This window comes from Coregonus clupeaformis, chromosome 3 (genome assembly GCF_020615455.1).
Source record: "Coregonus clupeaformis isolate EN_2021a chromosome 3, ASM2061545v1, whole genome shotgun sequence".
In the NCBI taxonomy this organism is placed as follows: domain Eukaryota; kingdom Metazoa; phylum Chordata; class Actinopteri; order Salmoniformes; family Salmonidae; genus Coregonus; species Coregonus clupeaformis.
In genome coordinates this window covers 22,968,195-22,986,236 of record NC_059194.1, presented here as the reverse complement: position 1 = coordinate 22,986,236, position 18,042 = coordinate 22,968,195, and the positions used below count along the sequence as shown (strand labels likewise).

The following is an 18,042-nucleotide window of genomic DNA, read 5'->3' as shown; positions in this document are numbered from 1 at the left end:
CTGCAATTCTACACATTTTGCCATGGGGTGGAGAGATTTTGCAATTTTATAACTAAATTCATGCAATTCTACTCATTTTTCCATGGGGGGCAGAGAAAAATTAGCAGCTTTACAGTTAATTTCCTGCAATTCTACTCATTTTGCTATGGGGTAGCTAAGGCTGTAAGTGTGTGTTTCTTGTGTTTTATAACACAGTGGTCTTGTGTTGTACTGTGTTTTCTCCTTAGCGATTACCTTTTGGAGGAAAGTCAGAGAACAGAGAGACTCCCACACAGTTCCGTTTTAGTAAAACAAAGAAAATGTTTATTCACAGCTTCCATTGAAAAGAAAATGTGCAACAGTATCACAGTTTCCTTCTTATTCCATTCAACCACACAGTCAGAGGAGGAGGGGGAGTGGCACATGGGGAGTGAGAAACAGAAATGCCCCGACACTCTCATCATTACCTGGTTGGGTTTGCATTTGATTTGACAGAGATGTACATTCAGCCATGCACCTGCTGTCGGGAGAGTGTGTGTGTGTTAGATCTGGAATCAAACAGCTGCATCTTCTGCTTCCAGTGAAATCATCTTAGAGTCAGACTCATTAATATATGAGAGCTGCTTGAAATATGACAGCTTGCTAACCAGAGGGATTGTTAAATGCCTTTTAGCACGAGAGGTAACTGGCACACACACACATTAAAGGGATGACTGGGGCACTCCTTATCTGGTGCTGACCCGCAGCAGGTCACTGTCACTCTTTTGGACCGGATCAACCCAGCTGGACCCGGGCTTCAGTCACCATAATGGGCTATAGGTTCTCCCCAGTATACTGTCCTTCTGTGTGCATCTCACATTAACACATACAGAGAGACACACACTGTGGTCAAGAGGGGAACCACAGACTTAGAAACAAGAGGTAGAGATGGACTACTGAAGGGAAAGATTTCCATACATCTTTTCAAATCTCCTCAATCTTTACATACAGTACACTAATAAACATGATGGCGTTACTCATGGCAACAATCACCAATGGAAAAAAGAGAAAGAAAAACTAGAAAACCAGAAGAACGTTGAAGCATGGGCTTCATACAATAAAACTACACAGCAGTGTCATGTATGTAGCTATCTAGTGTCACAAGTGTATCACAACCTACAGAGTTAGTGTGAGATATTTACAGTGTGGTTGTTTTTGATGGTGTTGACAGGAAAAATAGATGACATGTCAAATGTTGGAGATGGAGAGACGCCCTTGCTTTCACTCCCTTACTGGCACTCGGACCTAGCCTGCTGTCTGCTGTATGTCGTAACAACTCTTTTTAATCCTCTCACTCTCACACTCTCTCTCTTTTATCCTGTCTCTCGCTTGCCAGTATCCTTGAAACTCTTTTGATTTCTGTCCTATCCCTGTTACACACACGCTCACATCGTTTTCTTCACCCTTTACATCTATCCACCTCTCCTTTACCATCTCACTAATAGTTGTCTCACTACAGTATTTTTCCATAAGTATTCTTGTCTTCCTACTATTCCCTTTATGAGATGCCCTCAGCATTTTCTGTCTCTTGCTGCTGTAGCCCTGTAGGAGCAGCACTCTGGTGTCTCTGGTCTCTGAGGTGGACAGGTGAAAGTTGAAAGGTCAGTGACAAAGATGAAGCCAAAGGAAAGTGTTGCTTTTGAAAATATTGGTACGCAGTGGGTTGACAATGGTGAGCATTTGACGCCATACAAAATAGCCAGTGTCACAACGCCTGCGTTGTTTGCTGCGAATACAAACTAGTAGTTATGGTGATTAAATTCCTGAAAACAGAACCTGCTGCTGTGATGTCATCTCAGTGAAAAATGAGCTCAGCCCTATCAGCAGCAGCGGTGCCCTCCAATCAAATGGTGTCACACTGCATCTCACCTGTGCTCCTGAGAGCAGCTCCCTACAAACTGCCTGCTCCTGCATCAGTGTACCGCCCCCTGGGGGCCAGGGGGGAAACTGAAAGGAATCAAGATCCAGGTGTGTAGAGGAGAAAGAGAAAGGAGTTGGAGAAAAAGAGGAGCTAATAGGGCTGTTCAGCCAAAGAGAAGGTGGAGGGAGAAGGTTAGTACAGAAAGGGAGAGGAGAGGGAGGAAAGACTGAGTGGGGGAGAAGGAGGAGGAGGAGGAGGAGGGCAGGAGGACCGGGGTGTCGTAGCCGGGCGGGCACTCGAGCTCGAAGCAACGCACAGAGGCGTCTTCGTTCCCGTAGTTGGCCCAGTACTCCTCCTGGTCCACCTTGGGCAGGTTCACCTCCTCCTCCACCAGCTCGTACTTAGAGGAGAAGGAGGTGGAGGAAGGGTAGGAGGGCTGGTTGGGCTTGACCGAGGAGAAGGGGTGCGCCTTGACCGTTTCCGAGCTCTTCTGGAAGATTCCTTTGGACGAGGCCACGGGCTTGTGCTTGGAGAACCACCATCTTGTCTTGGTGCTGAAGGTGGTCGTGGTGGTGCCGGCCAGTGACCCGGGGTCGGGGAGGGGACAAAGGGCAAAGTCCATCTCTCGGAGGAAGCGCAGGTCCTGTCCGCGGCGGGGGGAGGGGGAGGTGCACATCAGCTCGGAGGAGGAGATGCGAGCTGTACGGAACCACTCCCACAGGGAGCGGGCCTCACAGCCGCAGGACCAGGGGTTCCCGTTGAGGCGGAGGAACTGGACTGCCACAGCATCTTTCATGGCCTGGCCTGGCAGCTCTGCCAGGGAGTTGTTGAACAGGTAGAGGATGGTCAGACGGCCCAGGTCACGGAAAGCACGGCGGTTCACCTGCCGGATTCGGTTGTCGTGGAGCAGGAGGCGGTCCAGGTTGACCAGGCCGCGAAACACGTTCTCGGACAGTGTGCGGATGCGGTTGCCATGCAGGAAGAGGTGGTTCAGGTTGACCAGGTCGGAGAAGAGGTCGTCCTGGATGAAGTGCAGCTCGTTCTCCTGCAGAGAGGGAGGACATTGTCTTGTTAGTGTGTGTGTGTGTGTGTGTGTGTGTGTGTGTGTGTGTGTGTGTTATATGAGTGTGTGTATCCATACCTGCAGGTAGAGGAACTGCAGGCTGTAGAGCTTGAGGAAGAGGTCGTGGGGGAGAGCGGCCAGCTTGCAGCGGTGCATGTGCAGGCTCTGCAACTTCTCCAGTCCACGGAACGCTCCACCCTCCAGTCGCCGTAGTAATGGGTTGTCACCAAGGTCCAGCTCTTCTAGAACCCTCAGGTTGCTGAAGGCTCCAGCCTCAATCAGTGTGATGTTATTGGAGTAGAGCCAGAGAACCTATAGGGGGAGGGGTTGAAAAGGGAAGAGGTATATAGGAAGGATCGTTACAGAAATGAGCAAGGACCCAGCTCCGATACGAACACACAGAGCTCAAATACTAAACAAAATACTATATTTAAATGCAAAACTATGCAATATCAATCCACAAACACAAACACAGCTCATTAAAAAATAACTTATGTACACACAAGCACACACATTCTAACCTGTGTCTCGAAGCCAAAAGAATCTGCTCTGAGCTCGGTGATGCGGTTGTTCTGCAGAAAGACGCGCTGGGAGTCGTAGGGCACTCCGGAGGGCACGGTGGTGAAGTTCTGAGACTGGCAGCTTACCGTCATAGGCGATGGGTAACACACACACAGCCTTGGACACGTCCCTGCCCCACTTTGCTTCACCGCCACCAACCACAGCACTAGCCATAGGGTGAGCCCACCTGAAACACACACACACACGGAGAGAGGCGCGATATGGATAAGTTTAACACACAGTCATAATTCGTGACAATATTTTCTCATTTTATCTTATTCACTCATCTCTTTAATTGTGGAGACATAGATTAAAATAATGGGACATTATAACAACTAGCAGATGCATTGTACAGTAAAGACAGCCAGAGAAAAAGGGATTGAAAAAGAAAGAAGGCAAGGGATGCAGCGCTGTTTTCAGCACTTGGAGCTGTCCAGTCTAGTGGCGCAGAAAGGACGCGGATATTACGCACAAGCCAAGATTTGCACAGGACTGCCATGATCTCAAGTCTGACTAATTGGCCAGTCGCACTCATTCATAATAAATGACATTATACAAATCACCCGCCTATTCATTTCTACCTGATCATGTTACATAAGCTAGTCAGCCCACCGGGCACAGACCAGTTCAACTTCTAGTTTCGATTTACATTTGGTTGAGTTGTCAACTGATGTGAATTCAACATGAAATCAACCAAAAATGTCACCATGTCATTGGATTTAGGTTAAAAGTTAGATGGGGAAAAAAAGAAATTCCCTTACATTGATGACTTTTTTCAAATCCAATCAGTTTTCCAAATTGATCCAATTTCATCACATATCTTTTTGTTGGTTAAAATGAGGAGGAAACAACGTTGATTCAACCTGTTTTTGCCCAGTGGGAGTACACGTTTATAATTCTGGTAACTTCATTCAACATGTATCCCAGACTAAATAGCTGAATGTGCGTAAAACCAATCTTCTTCTCTGGTTCGAAGTGCTATCAAGTTCTATCACACGAGCCACACAAGTGCTAAACAAGATTTACCCTAGTAGCCTAAATTCACGAGCCAACTTCACAAAAAGGTTGGCTCATGAAGAGGTTACAGAGTATGGACAAGGTAAAATAAGGTAACCGGATCCGGATCGGTTTCTCTCTGCATGGATTATTCAGAGGCAGTTTGGCAAGCTCGGATAACGGGGCACAAAGCGAACATCGCATGGAAAAATTATCGCGTGCCCATTCAGCTTCCCCAGCAAATTTTCCAATGTCCTCACGTTGATTACCCGAACCCGGTAACGACATGGCTCGTTAACTCCACGCGCACGGGAACTGGAGAATACTTGTTTAGTAGGTGCGCGCGTGTGCGCAACATTAACAATTTCCAAATTAGTTTTTGCTTATTAAATAAATATGACCTTAATTCCTTGTTTTGGCTTTGAATAATTTTCTCTCTTTACAAAGTTTTTACCAAATGTAGGCTACAACTGTGCATGCGTAAAAGTACACAACTGAACGAATGAACTACTGAGCTTTATAATGTTGAGGTGGATGGAGACTTAAAAGATTAGAGGTTTTAAGTGTCATCTTATTTGCAAGAGCCATATTTGTACTTCAGGAACTAAACAACTTCATTGAATAAGTGAATACAGTAGCCTAGAGGTGTATGCATGCAAGCACGGTCATACAGGTAGGCTAGCAGTTTACGCACCTAACTGTGAACGAAATCAACTGAGTAGTTCAGTACTTGAGACGTTCTTGTCTATTGATGTTCTGTATTATGTCATGTTTAAAAATTTTGTGTGGACCCCAGGAAGAGTACCTGCAGCTTCAGCAAAGCTATGGGGATCCTAATAAATAAAATAAAAATACATAAAACAGTGATTCACTGTAAATCATATCTTAAGACATCACCATCACCACCAACAACATCTAGTCTAAAACAAAAAAACTCATGATGGAGCCAAGCCTATAGCCTATGAACTGAAGTCAACTCACTTTTGAAGTTGTGGATATTGGCGCTCCGAGATCTCCGTGCAGTCGAGCAAGTTTCCATCTCGAACCAAAGCCGACAGCGAGTTAGCCTGAGCGCAGAGAATGTGCCTGCTATCTCCGCTGAAGTTCAGCTCTGGTAACCGAGTCAGTGCGACTGAGTGAGTGACGAGCAGAATTCCCGTGATTGGGTTTATACTTGATGAGCTCGCGCCCACGGCTGTGGGCTGCGGCGGAATCTCTCATACCTCATTCTCGCGCAGGGGAGGGGATGTGGTGAATGAGAGAGTTGCTCAGAGGAGGACTGGAAAGGAGAGGACGGTCACGGTATGTGTATGCGTGCGTGCGTGCGTCGGGGGAGCTCGACACTGTGTGAGTTTGGATCACAGAGGGGGGTTGGAGGAGGATAAGCAGTTGGGAAAAGATACTTTGGCTTAAAAACAAATAACTTTTGCTCCTTTAAAGCGTCAATCTGTAGTTGCTACATCCATGTTTGGACTTATACATTTATGATATGTACCCATTGATTCTTGAATAATATAGGCCTAACTTATAAATGCCTCATGAGCTTAGTTCAACTGTCGTACCCCATCAGAACCAAAAATATAAGCTTGTTTTTACTCCAACTTTAGTAAACAAAGCAAATATAAATAAAGCCTGTATAGCCTGAAAACATGGCTAAAACGATCATTTTGATATCATGGTCATGGATGATCAGTCCTTGCATCCATAGCTCTGTCAATGAATTTGAGAGTGGTTACATTTCTCCAGGCCCATCATTCAGTGTTTTTTTTTTACAGAAACAGTGGTTGGGATTTTGCTTTGTTATTGTTTCAAATGATGATTGCCGCTTTAATGCCTAAATCGCTCTGGATAAGAGCGTCTGCTAAATTACAAAAAAAATACAAATAAAAATTCCCCACCTTCAATGGCTTGGAGATAATTAGTCTGAGAAATAGCATGCGATTGAGAATATTTTGAAGTATTTTGTCTTTACTTAAAGAGATAGAGTAGCCTACCTGTGAGAGGAGAGTGGGCATCATGAACGTCAACTACTATGCATGAATGAGGCCGTTAATTAGGCCTACCTCATCATCTCAAATGTACAGTATATATCGTCGCTCTCTTTTCATCCAATAATAGTATGTCTTGATCATGCGTGTGTTATAGGCCTACATCAAACATTCATAACCTTGGCACAATAGCCTATACCGTTTCAAGTATCCTACCCTGATGCGCCCTATAGGCACCGCAGCCCACAGACCGTTTTTCCCTTGGATTTTACCATAACTTTTCATCGACCTGAATAAATATGTTATTGTGTAAAAGGCTAGTTCAGGGACGGGCAAATTTGATGGGGGTGGGGGCCACAAAAAATCTGAACTCATCATGCGGGGCTGCAGTGGCTCGCGGTCTGCATACTCAATCCACACACGCATGCGTCAGAGCTGGCCCTGGCCTTTTGCTCCCACCTTGCCAGCAAAACATTTTCTTGACAGGGGAGAAACAAAATGTCCGTTTAAGAGTTCATTTCCTGCAACTGTAGGCCTACACATTTTGCCATGGGGCATTAAGAAAATATTGCTGTTTTAAAGCAAGTTTGCTGCAATTGTACACCTTTTTCCACAGGATGAAGATAAATGTTTGGTTACTACAAGTTTAGCTAGCTGGCTAGACTAATTTACCAATCTTAAAAATGTTAGCTGACATGGGCTAATTGAGTGACAGTCATTTTTTAAAAACATTTTAGTCATTTAGCAGATGCTCTTTTTTTTCATACTGGCCTCCCGTGGGAATCGATGAAAAAATGCTGGAAGAAACAAACATTTACAGCATATAAACTCAACATGATCAACAGGAATGACATTTACTCTCACAGGTGTCCAATAAGATCTATCTGAAAGCCACACCCCTAATAAGCCACACCTCCTAAAATTAATTTAAGGATTACATTCAAAAAGACCCAGCTGCTAGGTCAACCCAGCATGAAAGTAAAAAATACCCAATTGATGGTTAAATTAACCCATATTTGGGTAATCCCAACAACTCACCAGTTTGGGTTATTCATGCAACCCAACTGGCTGGGTCAAAATAACCCAGTGTGTATTCTGTCCAATATGTACCCAGCCTGTGTTACCAATGAACCCAAATTGGGTTGTTTTTAACCCAGCATTTTTTGGGGGAGTGTAGGATCGAATGGATCAGTCAGGTATTTGCTTGAGTTAGTTTTGGATTAGATTATTGATTTGTGAAATTACACCCAAATAAGAAAGTGTCCACAAGTAGGGCCTAACCTGAGTCCGGATCTCCATGGTGAAGGGACAGAACACTACTCAATGCGTGTGTGTTTGTGTGTTTGTCTGTTTGTGCGTGTGTGCACAGTCTGTGTGCTTTCTAAGGTACATTTCAGTGGGTGGAGTAGGGAGGTGGTTTGGTAGAGATTGTATGCAGCATGTGTGTGCATGTTAAGACATGTTTTGGGGGTGGGTTGAGTCAGAACTGAGTCCTCTCCCCCATGACTTGGGTCAAGGCTGTTCCATTTTCAGCAGCATGATGCACACAGTCTGTTCCTTATGGCAACACAGAGGTAACAGCACAGAACAATAACAATGGCTACTCAGGAGAAGGTCAGCTCCACAAGCTGTGTAATAGCATATGACATCATTCATCTGCAGAGAACATCTTTGTGTGTGTGTGTGTGTGTGTGTGTGTGTTTGTGTATGTCTGTGTGCATCCAGGACCTTCTGCATAACAATCACCCTACCAAAACCATGGTCATAACTTAACATCTCTGGTGATCAATTAACCAGCTAGCAATCTGCTGTGTGTGTGTGTGTTAGTGCACAATGTTCCTTGGGTCTCTAGGCTTTGGGGGTGGTAGTGAGCTCTGCGAGCTGGCACCAGTGGTCACCATGGGGGGCCGTGGAGAGTTGGTAAGGGGTGGAGAGGGGAGGGATGGGGGGAGTGAGAAGCTGATTGCACAGCTGACCGAGGGTGGCTCTGTGTGCCCCCCTCCCTTCATCACGCACCCAGACATTGGTCATGAGGCAGTATGTGTGTGTGTGTGTGTTAGTATTCTGTCGATTATCTATTGAAGTAGTCAGAGATCACATGCCTTTACTACAACTTTCTTTCTTTCTTTCTTTCTTTCTTTCTTTCTTTCTTTCTTTCTTTCTTTCTTTCTTTCTTTCTTTCTTTCTTTCTTTCTTTCTTTCTCTGCTCTCCCTCCTCTCTCACACATCCCTCTCTCTGCTCTGGTACACTAACATGTGATCTGGTGTAAACACAACATGTTGAAAAGGTTTGTCCTCCTGTCACATGCCGACCCATCCCTCCTCGAAAACACTCACGCACCCCCATACACATGCACCGACCCCCATAGCCACCACTTTCGCAAAATCAGGCACGGACACATACAATACAGAGCCAAACCCACACAGACACGTTTCTACTATAAATGCAAACATACTATACACACATAAGGAGAAGTATACTCACAAACACCAACACGCACACCCCCACATACAAGGTACATACATTTACATTTACATTTTAGTCATTTAGCAGACGCTCTTATCCAGAGCGACTTACAGTTAGTTCGTTTTTTTATTTTTTATCTTTCATACCCCCCGTGGGAATCGAACCCACAACCCTGGCGTTGCAAACGCCATGCTCTACCAACTGAGCTACATCCCTGCCGGTCATTCCCTCCCCTACTTTGGACGACGCTGGGCCAATTGTGCGCCGCCACATGGGTCTCCCGGTCGCGACCGGCTACGACAGAGCCTGGATTCGAACCAGGATCTCTAGTGGCACAGCTAGCACTGCTATGCAGTGCCTTAGACCACTGCGCCACTCGGGAGAACCTAGAAGTGTGTGTGGACTCACTGGTGTTTGTGTGTGTCTCTTCATGCTAATAGGTATAGGCGTGTCAGGCAGTGCCATGGCCTGAGGGGACTGTCCACTCCCACAGAGACACTCCAAAAACTGATCTTGAGCGAGGGTAGACAGAGAAAGAGAGCAAAAGAGAAAACGTTATGGAGAGAGAGGGAAAGAGGCAGAGAGAGAGAGAGAGATGGGGTGAGAGAAATGAAGAGAGATGGGCAGGGGAGAGAGATAATGGGAGGGAGAGAGAAAGAGGCAGAACACCAAGGGGAAGATAATTAAAACAGACATGGAGTGGGTGAAGATAAATAGGACTACTAGGGTGGGATATGGAAAGGGAAAGGGGGATACTTAGTCAGTTGTATGGGAGGAAGGAATGAGGGTTTCTCTTTTTGGTTTCCAGTACTTTTAGAATACAGAAAACAGGAGAGTGCATTAGTGGATGTATTGAATGACGTTCAGCCGGTATTCTAGTAAGAGTATTGACAGGTAAAAGAAAACAAGGTGAATCCCATTTAGAATTACATACAGTGAGGGAAAAAAGTATTTGATCCCCTGCTGATTTTGTACGTTTGCCCACTGACAAAGACATGATCAGTCTTTAATTTTAATGGTAGGTTTATTTGAACAGTGAGAGACAGAATAACAAAAAAATCCAGAAAAATGCATGTCAAAAATGTTATAAATTGATTAGCATTTTAATGAGGGAAATAAGTATTTGACCCCTCTGCAAAACATGACTTAGTACTTGGTGGCAAAACCCTTGTTGGCAATCACAGAGGTCAGACGTTTCTTGTTGTTGGCCACCAGGTTTGCACACATCTCAGGAGGAATTTTGTCCCACTCCTCTTTGCAGAGGTCATTAAGGTTTCGAGGCTGACGTTTGTCAACACGAACCTTCAGCTCCCTCCTCATATTTTCTATGGGATTAAGGTCTGGAGACTGGCTAGGCCACTCCAGGACCTTAATGTGCTTATTCTTGTGCCACTCCTTTGTTGCTTTGGCCGTGTGTTTTGGGTCATTGTCATGCTGGAATACCCATCCACGACCCATTTTCAATGCCCTGGCTGAGGGAAGGAGGTTCTCACCCAAGATTTGACAGTACATGGCCCCGTCCATCGTCCCTTTGATGCAGTGAAGTTGTCCTGTCCCCTTAGCAGAAAAACACCCCCAAAGCATTATGTTTCCACCTCCATGTTTGACGGTGGGGATGGTGTTCTTGGGGTCGTAGGCAGCATTCCTCCTCCTCCAAACACGGCGAGTTGAGTTGATGCCAAAGACCTCAATTGTGGTCTCATCTGACCACAACACTTTCACCCAGTTCTCCTCTGAATCATTCAGATGTTCATTGGCAAACTTCAGACGGCCCTGTATATGTGCTTTCTTGAGCAGGGGGACCTTGCGGGCACTGCAGGATTTCAGTCCTTCACGGCGTAGTGTATTACCAATTGTTTTCTTGGTGACTATGGTCCCAGCTGCCTTGAGATCATTGACAAGAACCTCCCGTGTAGTTCTGGGCTGATTCCTCACCATTCTCATGATCATTGCAACTCCACGAGGTGAGATCTTGCATAGAGCCCCAGGCCGAGGGTGATTGACAGTTATTTTGTGTTTCTTCCATTTGCGAATAATCGCAGCAACTGTTGTCACCTTCTCACCAAGCTGCTTGGCGATGGTCTTGTAGCCCATTCCAGCCTTGTGTAGGTCTACAATCTTGTCCCTGACATCCTTGGAGAGCTCTTTGGTCTTGGCCATGGTGGAGAGTTTGGAATCTGATTGATTGATTGCTTCTGTGGACAGGTGTCTTTTATACAGGTAACAAACTGAGATTAGGAGCCCTCCCTTTAAGAGTGTGCTGCTAATCTCAGCTCGTTACCTGTATAAAAGACACCTGGGAGCCAGAAATCTTTCTGATTGAGAGGGGGTCAAATACTTATTTCCCTCATTAAAATGCAAATCAATTTATAACATTTTTGACATGCATTTTTCTGGATTTTATTGTTGTTATTCTGTCTCTCACTGTTCAAATAAACCTACCATTAAAATTATAGACTGATCATTTCTTTGTCAGTAGGCAAACGTACAAAATCAGCAGGGGATCAAATACTTTTTTCCCTCACTGTAACTGTGATAAATCAGAGGGAGCTGTTTAAATCGCTGCCAGAGTCTGTGTGTATGTATGTGTGTGTCATGAAAAAGCTTTCCCTCTCCTCTTTCTGCCTTGGAAGACTTGATTTAAAAAAAAGACATCACCTCAGGCTCATTAGCACTGACTCATTTATTTATATCTCATTCTCCTCCCTACATTTCTCTACTGCTGTTGCTTATTTGTTAATTCTTTATTTTTACATTGTGACGTGGGATGGGGATCATTGATGACGCAGATAGGCGACAGTCACCAAACTAGACTCTGAGCAAACAGAGCTGTCTGAGTGTGATTCAAAATAACAGAGGGATTTTAAAATATTTATGTTATTTCAACAGTTTCAAAACTACAATTAAGTCACCATATGAACTAACTATTCTCTCAATTAAAGTTTCTCTTCAAAGCAATTTATTTCAGCCTAACTAGGCTGGAGACCGTTCACCTCAACACAAGGCAGCGGTAAACTGCTCACAAGTGGAGGGTCGTCACTTGTTACCACAGCCACAAAGTCATAAACCCCGCCTATTTCTACAATTTATCTTATTAAAATGTTATTTTAAACCTTAACCACACTGCTAACCTTAAATTAAGACCAAAAAGCGAATTTTTGTTTTCACGAATTTGTACAATATAGCACATTTTGACTTTGTGGCTGTGGTAGCTAGTGGAAACACCAAGTGGTCCCCAGTCGCTATTCATTGACGTCGGCGGTATTACGTACTGTATATTTTCCTGCTTTGCTCTTTTCTTGTAGCTAGCCTGCTAGCTAGTTGACAACAATGGGCGATAGTGAGCAGGTTGAGTGGACGTTTATGAAATTATACCTTACCGATATTGGAAAAGCTCTTTCAGGAAAATCTGGAACATGGATGTCGAAGAGAAGTAGGTGGCATGCTAATGTATCAACACATACCAAAATGTTAACGTCACCAGCTAGCTATTTGCTGCTTTATGTTTCAGCAAAGGCAGTAGCGTTAGCTAGCATAGCCATTCACAAGTTTTGCAAGTACAGTTTTAAACGTACATCGTCTAGGGGTTCAAGCAGCGCGAGCTTGCTATGCCTGATGCCACTGGGCACACACTGGTTGAATCAACGTTGTTTCCACGTCATTTCAATGAATTGGCGTTGAACTAACGTGGAATAGACGTTTAATTTACTTCTGCACAGTGGGATTGTTTCCACTAGTTACCACAGCCACAAAGTCAAAATTGGCTGTATCGTTAAAATATATCAAAACCAAAATGAGCTTTTTGGTCTTCATTTAAGGATAGGATTAGGCATATGGTTATCAGTGTGGTTAAGGTTCACAATCACATTTTAAGAAGATACATTGTAGAAATTATGACTTTGTGGCTGTAGTAACTAGTGACGACCCAGTGGGCTAGAACAGCACAGAAGCGGCAAAGGCTACATATGAGAAATAACAATAGAGCCCCACAGTGGAGGTGTCATAATACCCATACAACCTAGCGGTCAAACAGGGAAATGGTTCCAATCATTTTTCACATAAGGGATTTTAGAAACACCTAAAATAAGGGCTGTGTTTCGTGTAGGTTTACCCTAGTGTGACGTTTTGATAACCATGTAAGTCTCTCTCGGACAAGGTGACTTCTTTCACTATATTTGGCTCTATTTACTCTCAGATTCGAAAATGCTAATTAGCATCAAAGTAGATGTCATGCAAGACTACAAATCCCTGCAAGCTCCTCCACATCATCTCTAGCAGACAACTTTGCTAACAGCTATTGTGTCAATTTAAAACTTGCACAAAACAGTTCACATAATTGACAATTTAAAGAAATGTAGCAAATGTATTAATTACTACATTTAGCTAACATTAGATAGATTTTTTACTTTGCCTCGATTCGGCGGTCTTGTCCAGATCATCAAGGCATTTGTTGTTCTTTATGATAGCCACATAAGCAGCAAATTAGCATTTCATTTTTGGGGGTAAATACAGGTGACTATTTTGATAAAAGTCACCTTGTCCTAGAGAGATTTACACGGTTATCAAAACATCACGCCAGGGTAAGCCTACATGGAACACAGCCCTTATTTTAAATAAAAAAATATGGTATGCGGTAAACACAGGCTTAGGAGATCTTATACATTTTGTTCTATGTGATCATGTTCATTGTCACTTTTTATGAATTTTGAAGCATTTATGTAATTAAAAAAGCACATAAAGGCTTCATAATGAATAAAGGTAATGATCACTGACTGATATTATCTCATAGAACAAAGCGTATAACATCTCCAAGCCTGTGTTAACCGCAGACCTTAGTTTGGGCATTTATCCCAAAACCCTATTTTTTCCCCCATTAATTTTCCCCATAGGTATGGCTGAACGAACCAGCGGTAACTCATTTCCGGTTTTTAGGACTACAAGCTGGCGAGCTCTATAGGGTCTGGTTCCAGCAGATCCCTTCTCACGCCACAGACGCTGTGAGACATATGAGATGAGACAGGATGTCGAATGGTGACAGATAGGATGGTGCGTTACCACCACCAACAGCACAGGTGGTGAAATTACATTTAGAATTTGAAGATAGGTACTTGCTAGTGTGTACTAGCTAGAGTGTCTGTGTGACAGGTTAAATGACATATTCATAGCCTGTTATACACTAAAAAGTATTAGTAAGTTCATGGTATGTAAGGATCTTAAAATATCTAAGGTTAAAAAGATCATGCATTCAGTACTAGTTCATAGAGATTGATAAAATTCATAATTGTGTTAAAATCCATCAAGTGTAAAAGGGTAAATATTGTAAGAGGAATGTGTAAACGTTATATTGACTACTTTATTTTGTGGTGCCTAATTTAAGGGTAAAAGTAGTAATCTGTGATCTACTAAATGCTCTTAATCTATGAGCCTGAGATCGATTGCTCTGGTCTCCACCCAACTTTCCGGGGAAATCGCGGTCTTTTTTCCTCATTATACTAAAGTTTTCAGTGAGGAAACATAACTGCATCACTCTCGTGATTATTTCTCCCCTTTTTCAGGGGGCGTAACATCTGCTAGCTAGGTAGCGTGTACTAGCTAGCTAGTGTGTACTAGCTAGCTGCACAAGCAACAGTGGTTAACATAATGCCCTGGACCAGAGCTGGTGTGCCGACTTGTATGCGCGATACACGAGACCAACAAACGTCAACAGGTTGCGAGCGCACATACCATTTGAGATGCAAAAATACCATCTGAGACTCTTGCGCTTTGAGGTTTGCAGACCACACGGCGTCAGCGCGCATAATCTGCAGCTGGATGCTTCTCAGAAATAATCATTTTGATTCCAACCACACACATCTGGGGCGTATTCATTAGGCCGATTCTGTTGAAAAAAGTTTTCCCAATGTTGGACAAATTCCGGTAGGTCCCTCCCCGTTTTGTTAAGTTTGCTTCCGTTTAAGAAATGTTTTGCAACAGAATCTGCGTAATGAATATGCCCCTGATCAACCCTAGTGGGTCTAAAGCCTAAATGAGTACATAATAACTTCATTAGGGATTCTTGTTACGGACTGTTTCCATACAATTATCGTTGGAAAACCTAATAAACATTAGAAATAATAAAACATATTTAGTCCATAGAAACTAAATTTGGTATTTTATTCTACTTTACACAAAATGCTGTCTCTCCACCATGGAGCTTATACTCATTAAATCATATCTTCAATAACAATGTAAAACAACAAATACATAAAAAAAAACCTGTATTGATGGAGATGTTCCAGAAATAATCTTAGAATGATAATGTTTTAACAACTTTAGCCTTATATGGGAATTATAAAAATGAAGTGGTTGTTAAAAAAGTAATAAAACCTCACCCCTCTTTTTCTCACAGAACCGGCTGCCTATCATGAAGAACAACAGACAGGGGTGACACCCCCTCAAAGGTCTGAGAGCCAGCTGAGAACTCCCCAGAGAAACTCCCAGTGGCAAAGTCCCAGGACGCATTCTAACCACCTGAAAGAAGAAGAGAGGGGCTTTTCTCCCGTGTCTGGGTCTGGAGATGAGAGCGACAAGGAGGCCTCCCCACCAAAAAGAAGGACCACAATAAGCAGCTCCAAAAAGACAAGAACCAAGTCTCACTCAAAGGATTATGATGAGTGTTCTGGGTCAGAATCTGGCGAGCAGCCAGAGGAGAGCACAAAAAGAAAAAGGACTAATACACGCTGTAAGGAGGAGGATAATGACAACTTGTCAGACAAACCAACTGTGGTGGCTTCCCCCAGAAACAGGAGCAGGCAACGTAGTGACTTCAATGTATTTGAAGCAGAGGCTGAACCATATAATACTCTGTCTGAGCCTGAGGTGGAGGTAGTTGTGGAGGGGGAGACTGAAGTGGCGTCTGCTTCTAAGAGGTGGAAACAGTGCAACCCCCCAAAAATAACTAAGCCTCGTGCCGAGGACAAAGCTGAGAGTGACCATTATGAGTTGGTAGAACAGGCTGAAGAAACTCACATTAGAAAGAAACTTAGCAAGTCTAAAAAGGTAAGACCCAGGACTCCCTCTGAAGACGTGGGGGAAGTTGAAAGTGACCACTTCGAGATGGAAGAACATGCTGCAGCTGAAGACACTACCCTCAGAAAAAGACAGAGGAGGCCTAAGAAATCTATAAAGAACAGATCCAAGAGTCCTTCCAAGAAGGCCAGCGATGCAGAGAGTGATGGTGTATCAGGCAAACATGTTTCCAAGACTCTGTCTAAGGACTTACATGAAGAAGAGAGTGACCAAGATGCTGAGACTCAGTCTAAGAACCTAAGTGAGGAGAGTGACCAAGATGCTGAGACTCAGTCTAAGAACCTAAGTGAGGAGAGTGACCAAGATGCTGAGACTCAGTCTAAGAACCTAAGTGAGGAGAGTGACCAAGATGCTGAGACTCAGTCTAAGAACCTAAGTGAGGAGAGTGACCAAGATGCTGAGACTCAGTCTAAGAACCTATGTGAGGAGAGTGACCAAGACTCCCAGACGGAGCCTAAAGACTTAATTGAAGAGTGGCACCGCTCTGACCATCCAGAGGAGGAGACAGAACAGGAGGTGTTGCCTGCAAAGAGAAAAAGAGGACCAAAGAGCAAGAAGACAGTGAAGTCAGATTCCAACTCTGACTCTGAAAACGTCACTGTTAAAAAGAAAGGCAAAAAGCAAGGTGCCACGGGTTTGAAGGCACCAAGAATAAGATTCAGACCACCTATAGAGAAAAAGATAAGGGTGAAAATACTTCATATTTGCAGTTTCTGTGAAAAGGTCCTGTCGAACAGGGATGCGCTGAGTAGGCACCTTCAGCGTCACACAGGGGAGAAGCCTTACCACTGTGAAGAGTGTGGCAAAGACTACGGCAGCAAAAATACCCTGAAGATTCACAACATGCAGGTTCACCACAAGGGGACAAAGGACTTCATATGCAATGATTGTGGTCAACAGTTTACCCACCTCACATACCTCAAACGCCACATGTACTCCCACACGGACAAGGAAAAGAGGCCACACCTGTGCAATGTGTGTGGGAAGCATTTCATCCAGAAGTCTCACTTGGACCGTCACAAGATGATTCACACCGGAGAGAAACCATTCAGCTGCGAACACTGCGTCATGGCCTTCAATCGGCCGGACTCCCTGCGGATGCATCTGAAGCTACATGTGTCGGGTAGTGAGGGGCCAAATCTGGCAGACCAAGAGAAGACCAAGTGCACAGCGTGTAAGAAGAGCTTTGTCAACCCAAATTACCTCAAAGTCCACATGAGAATACACACTGGGGAGAGGCCATACAAGTGTGAGGACTGTTCCAAGAGCTTCACCCAGATCAGTATTCTCAACGCGCACCGACGCACGCATACTGGAGAGAAGCCACACGAGTGCAAGGTGTGCGGCAGCTGCTTCACCCGTCGCAAGTACCTGGATGATCACATAGGCAGAAAGCATGGGTCTTTAGAGCAAATTAATGAACAGGAGGATGAACAATGAGAACTGAGTTTTTAGGTGTTGTGACTTCATGTATGTAACTTGTAATATAAATATTGAAGATCAGGCAAAGCTGGATTGTTGCCTAGCAGTTTCTCGGGCCCCGTGTAGCTCAGTTGGTAGAGCATGGCGCTTGCAACGCCAGGGTTGTGGGTTTGTTTCCCGCGGGGGGCCAGTATGAAAAATGTATGCACTCTAATTGTAAGTCGCTCTGGATAAGAGCGTCTGCTAAATGACTAAAATGTAAATGTAAATGTTGCAGGATGTTTTTTCCTGTCATGCCATGATAAAAATACTGTTTTGGCTTTATAGTGGTGCCCATTCTGAAAATGGATATGTAGCCTTAAAGATCATTAATTTGAATTTAAACTAAACTTTGATGGGTACACACAATTTACTGTAATGTTTTATTGGTGAGCTATATACACTACATGGCCAAAAGTATGTGGACACCTCCTAGTCGAACATATGAATCCAAAATCATGGACATTAATATGGAGTTGGTCCCCCCCTTTGCTGCTATAGCAGCCTACACTCTTCTGGGAAGGCTTTCCACTAGATGTTGGAACATTGCTGTGGGGAC

At 44.0% G+C, this 18,042-nt stretch overlaps 2 protein-coding genes across 4 annotated transcripts; one reads left to right on the top strand and one right to left on the bottom strand.

Annotated features, from left to right (window-relative positions):
• Window positions 1–314: 314 nt before the first annotated feature.
• Window positions 315–5,696, bottom strand: LOC121546408 (reticulon-4 receptor-like 2). Its single transcript, XM_041857680.1, has 4 exons — window positions 5,481–5,696; window positions 3,464–3,690; window positions 3,021–3,254; window positions 315–2,924 (listed from the first exon to the last, which is right to left on the bottom strand). Exons 1-4 carry the CDS (start codon window positions 5,536–5,538, stop codon window positions 2,043–2,045), a joined length of 1,401 nt encoding a protein of 466 aa, XP_041713614.1. The 5' UTR covers window positions 5,539–5,696; the 3' UTR covers window positions 315–2,042.
• Window positions 5,697–12,216: 6,520 nt separating this feature from the next.
• LOC121538258 (zinc finger protein 37) lies at window positions 12,217–17,633 on the top strand. Of its 3 annotated transcripts, none has more exons than XR_006657616.1 (3): window positions 12,217–12,387; window positions 13,844–14,000; window positions 15,343–15,429. XR_006657616.1 is itself a non-coding variant. In XM_045209238.1 (2 exons), exons 1-2 carry the CDS (start codon window positions 12,285–12,287, stop codon window positions 17,460–17,462), a joined length of 2,223 nt encoding a protein of 740 aa, XP_045065173.1. In that variant the 5' UTR covers window positions 12,218–12,284; the 3' UTR covers window positions 17,463–17,633. The 3 variants fall into 3 exon arrangements, 1 of the variants encoding a protein (XP_045065173.1); XR_006657615.1 differs by having other exon boundaries at window positions 13,844–14,026; window positions 15,343–15,422; XM_045209238.1 differs by lacking the exon at window positions 13,844–14,000 and having other exon boundaries at window positions 12,218–12,387; window positions 15,343–17,633.
• Window positions 17,634–18,042: the final 409 nt, after the last annotated feature.

Excerpts from the sequence above, each read along its gene's own strand:
- LOC121538258 (XM_045209238.1), top strand. The coding sequence starts at position 12,285 with ATGGGCGATAGTGAGCAGGTTGAGTGGACGTTTATGAAATTATACCTT. Across the intron at positions 12,388-15,342 it reads AACATGGATGTCGAAGAGAA|AACCGGCTGCCTATCATGAA; the intron begins GTAGGTGGCATG and ends TTTTTCTCACAG.
- LOC121546408 (XM_041857680.1), bottom strand. The coding sequence starts at position 5,538 with ATGGAAACTTGCTCGACTGCACGGAGATCTCGGAGCGCCAATATCCAC. Across the intron at positions 3,255-3,463 it reads CTTTTGGCTTCGAGACACAG|GTTCTCTGGCTCTACTCCAA; the intron begins GTTAGAATGTGT and ends CTCCCCCTATAG. Across the intron at positions 2,925-3,020 it reads TGCAGTTCCTCTACCTGCAG|GAGAACGAGCTGCACTTCAT; the intron begins GTATGGATACAC and ends CCCTCTCTGCAG.